The sequence below is a fragment of the Dipodomys ordii genome, unplaced genomic scaffold (assembly GCF_000151885.1).
Source record: "Dipodomys ordii isolate 6190 unplaced genomic scaffold, Dord_2.0 Scaffold23, whole genome shotgun sequence".
Classification (NCBI taxonomy): domain Eukaryota; kingdom Metazoa; phylum Chordata; class Mammalia; order Rodentia; family Heteromyidae; genus Dipodomys; species Dipodomys ordii.
The window spans coordinates 9,940,534-9,956,979 of record NW_012267239.1 but is presented as its reverse complement, the minus strand read 5'-3'; the positions used below and the strand labels follow the sequence as shown (position 1 = coordinate 9,956,979).

Below are 16,446 nucleotides of genomic sequence, written 5' to 3'. Positions count from 1 at the left end.
AAGGGAGGGAGGGAGGGAGGGAGGAAGGGAGGGAGGGAGGGAGAGAGGGAGGGAGGGAAGGAAGAGAATTCTGTGGTCAAACAAGTTTGGAAAATACCAGGTGAAACCATTCCTGCTTGCCAGTTGCAGTCCTTATCAGAGCATTAACGTAGCCATTCTTTCCTTCTTTCAGACAGGATCTAGTGAGCATGCTCTGGGTACCAGGTGGATGGCATCCAGGGGCGGGTGTGGCGTGGAAGCAAGTCTCTTGGCCTTCTCTGCCCTGGCTGGCTTGGAGCTATGATCCTCTGGATCTCAGTTCCTGAGTTAGCTAAGATTGCAGACGCCAGCCACCAGCGCCTGGCCGTTCACCCATTCTCTATTACCTGAACAGTCTCACAAGCTGGGTGAAGGGTGACGAAGGCCTGGTGGTGAACGGGCTGTCTTGGCAAGGCCCTCCCATGCCAGACACGTGTGTCCAGTTGTCCTTTGCAATCCCCCTGTCCCGTGGAGGCTGGGGATGACCTTGTCCAGTGTCGAAGCCCCTGCCTCCCCGCACCGACCCCAACCCTGCGGCCTTGTCTCCCACAGAGGCCGCAGCCAGCCGCTCAGCCCCGAGGCCAGCGTGGATGAGGGAGGTGTGTTCGAGGGCCTGAAGGCAGAGCCGGCCTCCCCTCCTGCTCTCTTCTCCGGCCTGGCCGGTGGTGGCCTCCCCGCCGGGCCCTTCCCGGCCGGCCTGGTGCTGGGCTCGGCCACAGGTGGCGGGGACGTGTTCATCCCGATGCCCGCGCCCCGAGAGCGGGAGGACGGGGGTGGCCGCGCAGGGGAGGGCGGCCCCTACCACCACCGCCAGCCCCTCCACTTCCACCACGGCCACCGCAGCTCCCTGCTGCAGCGCGTGGGGGACCCCCGCGGACACGGGGATGAGGGGGCCGACGAGCAGCCGGGCACGCCCGCCCCGGCGCTATCCGAGCTGAAGGCCATGGTGTGCTGGCTACAGAAGGGCCTGCCCTTCATCCTCATCCTGCTGGCCAAGCTGTGCTTCCAGCATAAGCTCGGTGAGTCCCTGGGACATTGGGGGGGGGGTGAGGTAGGGGAAGGGGGAGGGTCACTTGCAAAATACCCAAGGCTGTGGGATCCTAGGTGATTCCCTGTTGAATCTCTGCACCAGGAGCTGTATGACTTGGAGCAAGTGACTTTGCCTCTCTGGTCCCTTGCATTCTTGTCCATCCAGTCTGGGAGGTGGGCTGGGGAGGAACTCCAGCTGCTAGGCTGGGATTGAGCCCGCTCTGCCCTTCCTAGCTGGCTGCCTGCAGGCTGTCCCCTCTCCAGACTGTTGTGCCAGCACCTACAAATTGGGGATTCAGATAGCGCACAAGTCAGCCCGCCTTACCTGCAGGTTTCAGCCTTTGTAAATCGAACTCGCCACTGGGGGAAAATACAGTGTGAAAAAAAAAAATACTACAGTTCTAAGGATGCACAGACTCTTGTTTGCGTTCGTTGCTTTCTCCACAGTGTAGTAATGATGATTTGCATAACATTTGCATAACTCAGCACTCAAAGTTACCCAGAGGTGATTGAAGGCCAAGTGTGTGTAGGATCCATGCAAATACCACCCATCTGACATCCAGGACCTTCATCTGGGGCTTGGGCATCCAGCTGCAGTGTTTTAGTATCCAAAGGGGGTTCTAGAACTGGCCCTCCATGCAGATGAAGGCGCACTTGTTTGTCATGGATCACAGCGAGGTTAAACGTGAGCTCATGTACATCTAGGTCAGTGTCTGAAACAGCAAAGTGCCAGTTCAAGTGTGCACTGTTAGTTTTAGTATATTGATTTTTTTTTAAATTTTTGGTGAGTCAAGGGTCTTGAACCCATGGCCTGGTCGCTGTCCTTGAGCTTTTGTGCTCAAGGCTAGTGCTCTACTATTTGAGCCACAGCTCCATTTCCAGTCTTCTGATGGTTTATTGGGGATAAGAGTCTCATGGACTTTCCTGCCCGGGCTGGCTTCAAACTATGAGCCTCACATCTCAGCCTCTGAGTAACTAGCATGACAGGTGTGAGTCACCAGCTCCAGTTTTTTTATTTTTATACTTTTTTTGTTTTTTTCTTGCTTTTTTTTTATTTTTTGGGGGGTCCAATCATGGGGCCTGAACTCTGGGCCTGGGCGCTGTCCCTCAGCTCTTCAGCTCAAGGCTAGCACTCTACCACTTGAGCCACAACACCACTTCTGGCTTTTTTTTTTATTCTGCTTATGTGGTGCTGAGGAATGGAACCCAGGGCCTCAAGCATGCAAGGCAAGCGCTCTACCACTGAGCCACCTTCCCAGCCCATTGTTTTTTGTTTGTTTGTTTTTTAAACCAAAGAAAAAGGCAGGAAAAAGGACCATGGGGTTACTAGTTCTGAAACATTTGCAGATAGACCTTTCTGGAGTAGACCTAGAAAAATCCCTGGCGTGCCTCTACCTTCTATGGCCACACAGACCACGAAGGCACAAGAAAGATCTGGCTGGGCATGGTGGTGCATACCTGTAATCTCAGCCATCCTAAATGCTAGCGATTACTTTCCACTGTGCATTCAAGATAAGTGCTGTTATGATTCCATCCCTTATAGAAGAGGGAAGAGGCCCAGAGAGGTGTGGCGACGTGCCCAGGCTCACGCTGTGGAGGTGGCAGAGCCAGGACTCAAAGTCTGGTCTTGCCCAGCTGCACAGTGCATGCTGTTTACCTGGTGTTATGAAATATCTCTACAGGGACCCTAAATCCTGTCCCTGGGTCTAAATGGCTCACATGGCCCCAGACCCTGCAGAGCTGAGATGCTTCCCTCCCCTCCCACTCTGAGGGCACCTGAGGGTATCTGATGGGCCCTGGGGGCTCTTCTGTCCACAGGCATCGCTGTGTGCATTGGGATGGCCAGCACCTTCGCCTATGCCAACTCCACGCTCCGGGAGCAGGTCTCTCTGAAGGTGAGTCACTCCACACTTAGCTGTTTATTACTTCCCAGCCTGAAGGGGGTCTCCAGACAAAGATCAGGGTGCCTGCCATGGCCATGCTCCCTCTGGGACGACCGGCTTCCTTGTCTTTTTTTTTTTTTTTCCTCCATTTTTTGCCAGTCCTGAGGCTTGAACTCAGGGCCTGAGTACTGTCCTTAAGGACTGTGTTCAAGGCAAGCACTCTACCACTTGAGCCACAACATCATTTCCGGCTTTTCCTGTTTATGTGGTACTGAGGAATCGAACCCAGGGCTTCATGCATGCTAGGCAAGCACTCTACCACTGAGCCACCTTCCCAGCCCTCCGATCTGTTTTTGAAATAGGGTCTTTTTAATTTTTTCCTGGGCTGGCCTGGAACTGTGATCCTCCTATCTCCACCCCCACACCTAGCTGGGATTAGAGGCGGGTACCACCACACTTGGCCTCATTCTATCAGTCCCACCTTTGGTTTGGATTTGTGAGGAATCAAAGTGGGATCTATTATGTATGGTGTGAAAGGCTGCCGCGTGAATGAAGTTGTTGGTTGGAGAGGGTTCCTGCGGTCATTGGCCTCCTGGAATAATGGGTGATGGAGATACATAGGGTTTCGTCCACTGTCTGGAAACCTCCTAGCAGCAGTGCCAGGCTGCATCTGAGACAGGGTCTGGAGCACTTCCTGAAACCTCAGGGATGTTTTCCTGAGAAAATTATGACCTCATCCTGTTCCTGCAATGCACCCAGCCCTGTCCAGGAAGAGGCTGAGCTATGGAAAATGGATGGCAGAGGGGTCTGCCAATCCCACCCTGTGTCCCCCCCCCCCGCCACTGCACCCAGACAGGAACACACCCTGTCTGCACCTGCCTGGGCCATCTCCCAGGATGGCTCTTGGGCCCAGAAGCTGCTGAAAAGCAGCAAGCTGAGGTTTCCATATTCAACAGGATCGGAGCTGGAGAATGGGATGCAGGCCGTCCCCACCCAGGGCTTTCTCAGCCATGTATTACATTGGACTCTAATCCTGGCTGGGTGGCCCAGCCTTGAGCAGGGGGACCAGGAAAATAATCCCAGGATTGCTGAGAACAACAAAAAAAAGAGCCGGGCACCAGTGGCCCACACCTGTCATCCTAGCTACTCAGGAGGCTGAGATCTGAGGAGCATGCTTTGAAGCCAACCCTGGACAGGAAAGTCTGTGACACTCTTATCTCCAATTAACTACCAAAAAAGCCAGAAGTGCAGAGAAGACAGGAGAGACTGCTTACAGGTAGAAGCTGACACTTAGCAAGTGTCAGGTGCTCTTCAAAGCATTATGTGTCCACTATGTCTATACAGAGATACTACAACATACCCATTTTACAGATGAGGGAAGGGAAATGCAAACAGATTTACCAGCTTGTGTCAGGTGCATATCAAGAATACAAAGCCAGGACATCCAGCACCAAACCACAAATTCTCTACCTTTCTAGATGGTTTTCCAAACCAGAATGGGCAGGAATGGGGTGGGGTAAGGGGGTATCTGTGTGACAGTCCCCACTCCTTAGGTTCCACAGGAATGAGAAGATGCCAGTGCCTTCCTCTTCACCATTTGCCTTGCTTCCTCTAAAACTCTGAGACAGCGAAATTTCCAGAACATTCTAGAATGTTCCAGCATAGATCCCTTGAGCATCTCATGTTTCTTTTGCTTTGTCTCCAGGAGAAGAGGTCTGTGCTGGTCATCCTGTGGATCGTGGCTTTTCTGGCAGGAAACACTCTGTACGTGCTCTACACATTCAGCTCCCAACAGCTCTACAATAGGTGAGCAGTGGCAGAATGGGGTGCTGGTTCAACTTGGGGTACACAGGGTATCTATCAAGGACCAGGCACCAGCAGTGTCCTGTTGTAACCTTCCCATTCCGCCCTCCAGCTACTACCCACATGCCTACAGCAGCCCTCTCTAGGAGAAACCCAGGGCAAGCCACCTATCTAAGCATGCATGATTAATCGTTACATTGAAGAAAACTGGAAAATAGGTGTCATTGACGCTGGGCCCAAGAGTCTACAGCTGACAGCCCTTTATCCAAAAAGCCGTGGACCAGGGAAGTGTTTTAGATTTTGAGGCTTTTTTTTGAGGAAGGAATTAAGGAAGGAGGGAGGAAAGAGAGGGAGGAAGGAAGGAAGGAAGGAAGGAAGGAAGGAAAGGAAAGAAAGAAAGAAAGGAAATCTTGAGACAGGTTTTCAGATCACGTCCGCCTGTTTTGACAGCGGACTTGGGGAGTCGGTAGTTCTGATGCTTTCTGCAGCTACCCCATAAAAGCAGTCTTGGGAGCTGGCCCACAGCATCAACACACCTCACACCCTACATTAGTCGCATGGTCCAGACATCAAGGTCGTGGTAGAGGGCATAAGAGGTGGAGTTTCTCAGCAGTTCGGATGAATTTCCCGCTCGTGCCATTTTCTGGGTATGATCATATTCCCAGGCTCAGACCTCAGTGCCCTCAGCAAACCAGGGCTGACTCAAATTGGCAGCATAGAGACAGAGGGGGGGGGGAGGAGGGAGACAGAGTGTGTGTGTGTGTGTGTGTGTGTGTGTGTGAAAGAGAGAGAGAGAGAAGAGAACACCCAACAACGTGAAAGAAATGCAACCAAGCTGAGCTCTGCCCCTCTCTCAGGCCATTAGTACACAGTGGGTCTGTGGGTGATGCCAACAGCTTTTATCTTACTTTGCCTTCTTGGGGACCAGCAGGGTAGTGCTAGCCCCACTTCACAGCTCTGGAATCAGACTTCAAGAAGTCCCCTTTGGATCTGTCTGACTGTTTTCCTGACACCGTAATGAAATACCTGAGGCTTGGTACTTTAGGAAGATAAAAGGGTTTGTCTAGCTCCCAGTTCTAGAGAGTCAAGAACATGGCACTGGTCTTGGACTAGTTCTAGTGAGGCCCATATTGCAGATGGCATCATGGAAGAGAAGCATGAAGAAGAGAGAGATCACATGGTGAGGTAGGAGGGAGAAGGGGCAAATAACCTCCACTAAGCCCTGCCCCCCTCAGCACCGCAGGGAGGAGGGGCAAGCTTCCAATTCAGGAACCCAAGAGTGACAGACAAAGCCACATCTAAACCATTGCACCTTCCTAAGGTGACTCAGACATGGAAGCAGCCGTTAACCATGACCTTGATCTCCCGGGGATGTGAAGTTTGATCATCCATTCAGAGTTCCTTCCTGATGGCACTGGCTGGCTTCACACCCTTGGCACCACACTGGTACAACCAGCGCCGAGCTTCATTCTTACCTATCCACCTGGACAGGTTAAGCTAATTGTCACAATATACGTGAAAACACTGGGGAAACCAGCCCACGTTTACCGTATCGTAGTACCATAATGAGTATTATTATAGGATTAATCACTATAATTATTGGCGGTGTTGCCACCCGAGAAGCAAAACCAATAATAAAATATATCAGACCGTGAAAGCACGGAGTACTTCAGATGGAAATGAACCTACTGCTCAGTGTGTAGGAAAACAGGTTGAGTGTGGGCTTCCTTCCACTCTCCCTGTGACGGCCAGGTGTCATAGACTTGCAGCTCGGCAGGGATTGATGGACGGGGCGCATTGCACTCTGGGAGCCTGAGTTTGCATCCACCCTCCTCCCTTCATACCTGTGGGACTTTGTACACATTCCCTTGCACTTCCCTGCCTGTCTTTGCAGGACAGGGTGGAGTGGCTGGTAGCTTCATTTCCACTGTCCAGTGGGAGTCTCCACTTCGTCTCCAGTCTCATGGAGGCCCGCCTTCGAGCACCCCTCCTCCCCCGCCCCGTCTAGCAGAAGACCGTATGGAAATAACTCCTCACCTGTGGGCCCTGATCTAAGTGAGCCATTTGACTCCCCTCCCCCTATTCCCCCCCCCCCGCAGCCTCATCTTCCTGAAGCCCAACCTGGAGACCCTGGACTTCTTCGACCTGCTGTGGATCGTGGGGATCGCGGACTTTGTGCTCAAGTACCTCACCATCGCCCTGAAGTGCCTCGTGGTGGCCCTACCCAAGATCATCCTGGCCATCAAGTCTAGGGTAGGACAAGCTCCAGCACATCAATTGGGCAGGGGTTTGGGGGTGGGGGTGGGGAGGGGGAGGAGTCTGCGTGCCTTCTAGAGGAGGAAAGAATGAGCAAGAGCAGAGGCCCAGCCGGCCGCGAGCACCGGTCACCTCTCTTATCCCTTGCTTGGCTCTTTGTCTTTGCCACCTCTGCTCACACCTTCACCCTCTGGATACATTTCCTAAGTTACCCCATCCAAAAGCCTCCCTGGATGGGGTTTTTAATCTCAGTGTCACCTGGGGGAGGAGAAAAGCAGGTGGTATGTCCTGCATCCTGCTTCTCACAGGAAAGGGTAGCCATCATAGCTTTTGACTTTCAGTGGTTTCTAGGAACTCATCTTGTAAAAAGGGTCTTGAGACCCATCAGGAAAGGACTCTGTGATGGACTAGTGCTGTCTGCCATGGTCACAGGAGGAGAAGTGGTAGCGGAGATGCTTTGCAGTGTACAGTAAGGAAGTATGTTGGAATAAAGAGATCTTGGGGAGTTATGGGAATATGGTTGGAATAAAGATCATCTGTGCCCCTGTGCAGTGACGTGACTGGAACCTGGATAGAGGTGGATGGACTAAAGGACTTGTAAAGACCCCTACATTCCATTGTACAAAACAAACAAACAAACTAAACCAGCTGTCTTTCAAGTTCAGAAATCTCAGCCTTTGTCCCAGGCTTTGCTTGGCAAAATTGCAGGTTGGAATTGACCATCAGTTTTGAGTGACAGCTGACCCAACCTATCAGCCAGGGTCATCTCTGGAATGGTTTCTCCCCTCCCTATGTGCTTTGATCTGATCTGACTGAGGCAAATGTTTGGTGGTGGCGGTGGTGGTGATGGTGGTAGTTCTGGGGCTTGAACCCAGGGCCTGGGCATTGTCCCCAAGCATTCTTGCTCAAGGCTAGCACTTTGAGACATAGCTCTGCTTCCTGTTTTCAGGTAGTTAATTGGAGATAAGAGTCTCTCGGTCTTCCTTGCCCAGGCTGGCTTTCAACTGGGATCCTCAGATCTCAGCCTCCTGAATAGCTAGGATGGCAGGCATGAGTCACCAGCACCTGGCTCAAAAATCTGAAAATGTTGAGGCTTTCTTAGATGAAACCACAGCCCAAAAGCAAAGCTTTACCCTCATTCCCATCTCAGCTAGATTTCCCTTCTGGCTGTGTATAGACAAACAAAATCTCCCCTCATCTGGCAACAGATGGAAATAATTCCTCTTTCCGTGAGAATACTAACCTTGTAGGAACCAGACAGCATCCACAGTGGGTGACTCTCATAGCACAAGTTGAGTATCCCTGATCCAAAATGCATGGGCCAGAAGAGTATCAGAGTCTGGAATACTTATACATACATGGTAAGACTGTAGGAAGGCTGAGCCCAAGTCTAAATACAGAACTCATTCATTCGTGTTTGATATGCACCTCATACTCATGGCCTGAAGATGACTCAAAATAGAGATATGGGCTTTTCGATTGTGCCTGGTTGCTTGAGGTTGGGTCGGGTATGGACTCCTTACCGCCCCTCTTCCCGCCCCCTCCCGCCCCACCGTGTCTTCCTGTCAGAGCATTCAGGAGTTTGGAATAGGGATGCTCAGCCAGTATGGACACTATTTAATCCTGCCTAGTAGGCGCTGACCCATTTCCTAGCCTTGGATGAGCGATCTAGCCTGTCTGAGCCTCGGCTGCTGCATCTATACAATGGGGGCAACAGCTTCACCACTGGAGGTCCCCACCTTGCCCATCCTTCTGCCCGCCTTCCTCCCCCTGGCTGGCCTGTGAGAGATTTCATCAGTGGGCTCCATGCTGCCCGGTGGTCTCCAGCCTGTGGGAAGAGAATGAGAAGGGAGACCCGCTATTGATTCCTCGGCTGAATTTGACTCCTGTGGTTGCCCGTGACCAATGATGACAAACCTCAGCGGTTTAAAGCAAGAGGGATTGATTTTCTTATAGTTCTAGAGGTGGGAAGTCACACCGGGGTTCCACGGAATTCAGCTAGGGGTATTGCAGCACTGTGCTCTGTCCTCCACCTGCAGAGGCAGCAGCAGGCTGCGTCCTGGGCCCTCCGCTCTCTCCCCTGCTTCTGGCCTTGCTCCTCCTTCTCTGACTCTGGCTCTCCGGCCTTTCACCTTGATGGAGGCTGAGAGGATACGAGGCCTCCTGGATGATTCTGCGTTCCTTTGCTGGCAAAGTTCTCTTTAGCTTGGTGTGGGGTATGTTTCCAGTTCCTGAGGTTAGCACGGACTTGTGGGGCTGTGTTTCTATGAGCACAGGAGTCCCATCTCAGCAGCTGTCTATCCAGGTCTGTTAACCACACCCTACCCACCCATTCCAGGCCACACCACCCTAGCTCTGTGTGTGTGTGTGTGTGTGTGTGTGTGTGTGTGTGTCTGGGGTTTAGATTCAGGACCTGGGCACTGTCAGCTTTTCCCCCTCAAGGTTGATGCTCTATCATTGGAGTCACAACTCTACTCACTCACAGGTTTTTGTGGTGGTGAATAGGAGATAAGGATCTCAGGGACTTTCCTGCCTTGGCTGCCCAGCTGGCTTGGAACTTTGATCCTCAGATCTCAGTCTCCTGAGCAGCTAGGATTATAGGCATGAGCTACTGGCACCAAGTCACCCTAGCTTCTTAAACCCTTGGTCAGCCTAGGGTCCATCAAAATAGAAGGCAGAAAGAGCCTGAAGAGGGTATCTGGATGAATGAATGGAGAGGGAGGGACAGAAGGAAGAATTGGAGATGGGTAGGGTGAGTGGATGGATGGATGGATGGATGGATGGATGGATGGGTGGATGGGTGGATGGATAGATGGAAGATGAATGGATGGGTGGGTAGATGGATAGATGGAAGATGGGTGCATGGGTAGATGGATAAGTGGATGGATGGATGGATGGATGGATGGATGGATAGGTGGATGGTAAGAAGATGGGTGGGTGGATGGGTGGATGGATGGATGGAAGGTCTCCTACTTCCTCCTGCAGCAGGGTGAGCATTTGGATTCCATTCTCAATACAGGTCAATCCTCTTCTGTGCCAATGTCCAAAGAAGTCTAGCATAAAAATAGAAATGTGTGGCCAGATGTTGGTAGCTCACACCTGTAATCCTAGCTACCCGGGAGGCTGAGATCTGAGGAAGACAGTTCAAAGCTAGTCTGGGCAAAAAAGTCCATGAGACTCTTATAAACTACTCAGAAAAAGCTGGAAGTGGTGATGTGGCTCAAGTGGTAGAGCCCTAAGTCTTGAGCACAAAGAGGCTCAGAGATAGCACTCAGCCCGCTGAGTTCAAGTCTCAGGAGGAACAAAAAAAAAAAAAAACCCAAAAAACAGAAATGTGTAAACAAAGAAAGTAGTTCTCACATCTCTGTGCTAGAAAACAGCATGTAGGATTCCCAGAAATAGCTTGTGGCCAAGCTAATAGTAATAACCACAGCCGAATATTTCTGAGCAACTGCCACGAGCCAGGTCCTGTGTTCAAGAAAACATTTGCTACCGGCCACCCATGGGCCAGCTGTGCTGAAGGCCTCAGTGAACAGAGCAGACAGAAGTTCCTGTCCCCGTGGCATGTGTGACCCCTTTAATCTCACCCGTCACTGGGGGCTGGATGCTGCTGACCTCTCTACAGAGAAGAGACCAAAGTAAGTCGGGGCACAGAATACAGACCACGCAGTGCCCACCGCAGGCTGCCAGGATCAGCCTGTGCGGTGCCAGCCCTGCCTGCGGGCTTGGCTCCCCCACTAGCTCATTTCCTTCTGTATCAGCCTTGAAAGGCAAGAGCACTTATCTTTTTTTTAATTGAGGTAAAAGTCACAGAATATACAATGAGCCATTAATCATTTTAAAGCATATTGTTCCATGGCATTTTGTACATTGACAGTCCTAGACAGCCATCACCTCCACGGAGTTCCAGAACATTTCATCACCTCCAAGAAATGGGACATGTGGAGTCCTTACAGGTTCCACCCACTTTGACACATACACACCACCCCTATCCCCTCCTACCCCCAGGCCCCACCCACCAGCCCCTGGTAACCACCAATCAGCCTTCTGCCCCTCGCGTGGCATCCAGTCCTGTGGATAAATGGCTTCAAGTTTATCCATCCTCTGGCATGGATGGGCCTGTCATTCCTTCCTTCCAGTGGTGACTTCTAGTCCATTCTGTGGGCTGACCACTATTGTGTAGCCATTTGGACTGTTTGCACCTCATAACGGTATTATTGTGTGTGTGTGTGTGTGTGTGTGTGTGTGTGTGTGTGTGTGTGTTGGTACTACGGCTTGATCTCAGGGCCTTTCACTCCTTCTTAGCTTTTTTGCTCAAAGATGGTGCTCTCCCACTGAGCCACGCCTCCATTTCTGACCTTTTTGCTGGTTAACTGGAGATAAGCGTCTCTTAAGTTTGTCTGCCTGGGCTGTTTGGAACCTTGATCCTCAGATCTCAGCCATTTTGTGTTCAAGTGTCTCTCTGAGAACAGTTCTCATGGTAATTCTATTTAATTCTTGGAGGAATGGCCAAAGTGCTTTCCAAAGAGGCTGAAACCTTTCACAGTCTCAGTAGGAGAATCCCAGGCACTCAGAGGTTAAGGAAGTAACTCCAGATCACACAGCTCTCAAGTGTTCATGGCAGGAATTGAACCCAGGAAGTTAGACTCCTGAAATCAGATTCCTTTTCTGAATCCCTAGGCCATCCCCTTTCCCAGGTGAGCTCCCTCAGTGTGTTTAGAGAACTTCACAGAGGTGACTTAGGAGACAAGTTCCCCCTCCCAGCCCCCCAATGTCATCTATACAAAATCCCCAAGTCCAGGCTGGAGCGACCTTATCTTCCATCTTTAAATGGCAGCACTGGGGATGGGGAGGCAGAGGCGGGCCTTGACACCCCTTCCCAACACTTTGGAGGTGTGGGTGACAGTTATTAATGTCTCTCTGGCAACCGTCCAGCGCCTTCTTTTGATGATTATCTTATTCGGAGAGATTAATGTGCTAGGTCAGCACGTAATCCAGCCAGAAAAAAAGGGATGTGAATAGTCCCCCACCCACCCCCCCAAGATAAATTACAGGCTGGGGAAAGGTCCAGAGCTGTGCCTCGCCTGTCTGAGGGCTCCTCGGCATCCTCATCCATCCTTGTCTGGGAGAGAGAAAGGAATGGGTTTTCATGGGCCGCTGGGGAAGGACTGGAGGGGGAAGATGCACATCTGTCAGGGCTCTTAATGGCTCTCAGCACAGATGTTCTTGCTGGGCTTGCACACCACCCGCTGAGTGGGTGGGCTGGATTTTAATATTCTAATGCTGATCTTAGAAGAGCTTTGGTATTTGGCCTACTTGATGGTTTGGACCAGTGAGGCTAAGTGAGCCATCTTGGCGGGGGACTCTTGAGAATCTCTTCATTTCCTTCCTTTCCTCAGTATCCCTCCCACCTGCATCATCTGGGCTTGGGAAGGTCTGCTAGGAATTCCAGAGCCTAGGTCACCTGAGAGAAAGTCAAAGCTTACTGGACACCCAAGTAGCTTCAAGATGGCAGCCACTGGTCTTCAACCCCAGCTGTCACCCTGGCCCAGCGTCCTGAGCTGCCTGGTCTTTCATTCTGATGCAGTTCCTGCATCCTGGGGGTTGGTGGATCTGTCTTCTGCACCCCCACTCCCCTCTCCTCACCTATACTCTCTCGGGACCTTTGCACTTGCTGTCCCCAGGGGCTCCGGATAGTGTCCCGGAAGTTCATCAGGCATTTTGCAAGTCTTGTTCACTCATATCGCCCAACTAAGTAAGCGGCTGGCCATCTGAGGCATTTCTTAAGGAGCACCGTGCGTGTGGATGGCAGGGTTCAAACCCAACCCAATGGGTTGATGAGAAACAAGATAACAAGTTGGCAACTGGTGACTCACATCTGTAATCCTAGCTACTTGGGAGGCTGAGATAGGGAGGATTGTAAGTTGAGGCCAGCTCAGAAGCGTTAACAAGACCCCCTTCTCAACCCACAGTTGGGCACAGTATGCCTATAATCCTATCTACATGGAAATCTGAGAAAGAGGGGGCTTCGTGTCAATGGAAAAAGCTGGGTGTGCAGCCATCCAGCTGCAACAGGAAGCAAAAAAAAAAAATAAGAGGATCTCTGTCCATTTGCACACCCAGTCAGGAAGTAAGACCGTCTCAAAAAATAACCAATGTAAAACATGGCTGGAGGCTTGTTTCAGCAGCAGTAGAGCACCTGTGCCAATAAAACTTTATTCACACTTGGGAATATTACAAGAGTATATCCTTGTTCCTCATTGGCTGAGACTGGATCAGGAGGCTCTGCCCAACAGCAAAGGATTCCAGGAAACTCTTGTCTCCTTTAGGGCCTGGGGAAATTAAAGTGGGATTTGGGGATTCATCTTCTCTTCTACCCTAGAGGCAAAGCTTGTTCTTTCCTGCCCAGCCTAGAGGTATTCTGTAGTACAGATATAGGTCTTTAAACAAGATAAGGAATTGCTTTTTTGTGTGTATAGCAAATGAACGATATGGGCAGTACACTATTTTGTGACACAACTGTAGTTTTGAGGTTGGTGTGCATCCACCATGCTCCAAAGTGGTCTCTGGTCTGGCGACCTCTGCTGGTGACCTGTTAGAAATGCACAACTCAGCCCCTATCCCAACCTTGTGAGCCAGGAAGACCTTGTGAGCCAGGAAGGGTCTGGTGGCGCCCAGCCCTGGGTAAGAGTTCCCTGGGTAAGACTGGAAGGCACACACTCATCTTTATTAATACACCTTGCTCCGCTTCTCAGTTTGCTCATTAGGTGCCATGTAAGATGCCAAGGTTTATTCACCCAGTGCCCAGCCCTGCAAAGTGTGACCCAGCTTCTGTTTGTACCATTTTACCAGTAGGAAGAGTACAATAAACACCTGTGCACATGCTCCAACGTTTCCTCCAACCTAGCCATCCAAACATGGATGGAATGTCACCAGCATTCTTGGGCTCCCGGGCATTTCTTTTTCAAATACATCGAGCTGTTACGCATTGCCCATGCCTTGCTTTCAGTTCTTAGCATCCCTTTGAAACCCTTTGTCTCCCAGGATGGATGTTTGGTCCTCCCCTCCACTGTTCCCATAGTGCCCAGCGTCTCTCTCCTTGGCTGTTGGCTTTTTGCATGCCCGGCATGGGCAGTGGGCATGTCTCGCCGAGTCCCTGGATCAGGCAGATTCTCCAGGGGGAGAACTCCTGTGATGTGTGTTCATGAAGAAGGATTTCAAGGACTTAAAAACTTATATGATTGCAGGGGCTGTAGTTCCTGAGTAAGTGAGAAATTGGGAGAGAATTTGTGAGCAGAATTCCTTCCTTCACAAGGAAACTGTCAGTCTTCTTATAACCTAAGTTCCTGAATCCACACTCTTTTTCTGGTACTGGGGCTTGAACTCAGGGTCTTGGGATCTCACTCAGCTTTTTCACTTAAAGGCCCTACCACCTGAGCCACAGATCTACTTCTTATTGTTGTTAAGTGGAGATAAGAGTCTCGAGGATTTTTCTGCTCAGGTTGGCTTCGAACCTTGATCCTCAGATCTCAGCCTCCTGAGCAGCTAGGATGAAAGGTCTGCGTTCACTCACCCCTGCACCCTACTGCATGTCCCCACCTGTCCCCTGCCAGCCACTGTGGCTCTGTATAATGGGGGGAGCAGTCAGAAAGCACCCCCAACCCTCATCCTAGCCTCCTGGGATCCACAGCCTCCTCCCTCTGCTGCCAGCAGCCGCTCTTCTGTTTCCATGGCCTGCCCATCCGTTTTTGTTGTTGTTTTGCTTTGTTGTATTTTTTTTTCCCTTTACTCTGTTCCCTTGGAGACTGTCAAAGGCTACATTCTGCCACCAAGGGACCACAGCAGCGACAGGGCCCAGCAGCACCTGGGAGTTACCCCAGCCTCCCTGCTGGTGGGGGGGGGTGACCTGCCTGGTTGCTTTGTTTATCTATCCAGTCCTGCTTGCTCCACCGCAACCCCCCCCCGCCCCCCCAAGTCCTTGTTCCTGGCTAGGGAAGATGAAAAGCGACCCCAGACAATGGAAGACAAGGCCTACCACATGGCCCCTGCAGTTTAATTTCCTTTAATTCATTTTATATTGAACCAAATGATACTGTTTGTTTTTAATGGCAACTACTCAGCACGAGGGAGGGGCAGCCAGGCCTCCTTGGGGGGAATTAGGAACCCAGCAGCTATTTATGTTTTTTTCTCCTGCATAGCCCCCTCCCCAGCACCTCCCCCCACCCCAACACAGGGCCTCTGGAAATGGATTTCCAGGTTGAAAGATGACACCTTTTACCAGCTCCAGTGGTCACTGTCAGGAGAGTGGGCCGGGCTGTGTGCTGGCCGTGGTCACCCAGGCTCAGCACCCAGGCTCGGGTGGCCTTCCTTCCCCATGGAAGGCCTCTCCTCCTTAGGAATAGCTGGATACCTGGGAGCAGGACCAACTCAGCTGCTCTGGGTGCATCTCCTCTCCTTGCTGACCATCGCCAGCACCTGATCAAGCCCCACCCACCCTGAACTAGGCATGCAGGGGCACAGCACTGGGCAGTCAGAGCTCAGCATTGGACATGGGGAGTGAATGGCGCCCGGGGCCCATCCCTGCTACCCCTGAACCTGCATGAAACCAGACTCCATGTTCATGTGCTCCGGAAAGCGGAGAGGCGCAGGGCAGGGGGCCAGGCCCTTCCACTTCCACTCTGAGGTATCTTAGAGCTGCTTAGAGGTGCAATGCTTCTGCGAAGCCTGAGAATCTTCTAGAATCTTCCACAATCCCTCCTGCAGAAGTGGGCCAGAGACCATTGCAGAGTCCATTGTATGTGGCTAGCCCATGTGGAAGGGCAGCGGGCCTAGCTATGGGGGGCCAGCATGGCCACACTAGAGACCTCGCCCTGTGCCCAGTCCCGGCCAGGGCCTTGGGCAGCCTGGCCAGAATCCTGCTGTCACGGAGCTGAGTGAAGCCAGGCATGGCCTCTGTTGACTCCTGTCTCTGTGTGGCTGATCAACTGGCTGCAGATCTGCTGCCCAAAGTTCCTGGGACCAGAGCTTCTTCGCATTGTTTTTTCAGGTTTGGGACTATTTACAGGTAGACTTTAGCAGTTACGTATCCCTCATCTGAAAAAAGCCCCAAATTTTCCACAGTGTCACATTTGTTCAATACATCTCAGCGGGCGGAGCAGGTGAGATTCTTTAGTGATCTGTAGACTGGACCTGGTTGCCACAGGCCCCAAGGCTTGGGTCTACCCATAATGCACCCTGCACAGACTTTCTGCCCACGATTTTCCAGTCTCACCTCCCACTTAGTTTAGGATGACAAACGTATGCCCCTGTGCCCTGCTATGGCTTGAGAACTTTTCTGCCTGGTGTTGAACCACATCCTCCTGTCCTCAGCCTCCCAAGCAGCAAGGATTACAGGCATGAGGCACTGGTGCCCAGTGATCTATGCAGCTTTTGAACTCCTGCCTAGCCTCTTCTTTCC

At 51.6% G+C, this 16,446-nt stretch overlaps 1 protein-coding gene across 1 annotated transcript in view; it reads left to right on the top strand.

Moving 5' to 3' along the window:
• The window catches only part of Rnft2 (ring finger protein, transmembrane 2), a 38,212-nt gene that overhangs the window by 5,934 nt on the left and 15,832 nt on the right, over nucleotides 1-16,446 (top strand). The window contains exons 4-7 of the mRNA XM_013014353.1: nucleotides 571-1,037; nucleotides 2,866-2,942; nucleotides 4,636-4,736; nucleotides 6,833-6,986. Of these exons, the coding sequence (XP_012869807.1) occupies nucleotides 571-1,037; nucleotides 2,866-2,942; nucleotides 4,636-4,736; nucleotides 6,833-6,986 (799 nt within the window). The remainder of the gene's footprint in view (nucleotides 1-570; nucleotides 1,038-2,865; nucleotides 2,943-4,635; nucleotides 4,737-6,832; nucleotides 6,987-16,446) is intronic.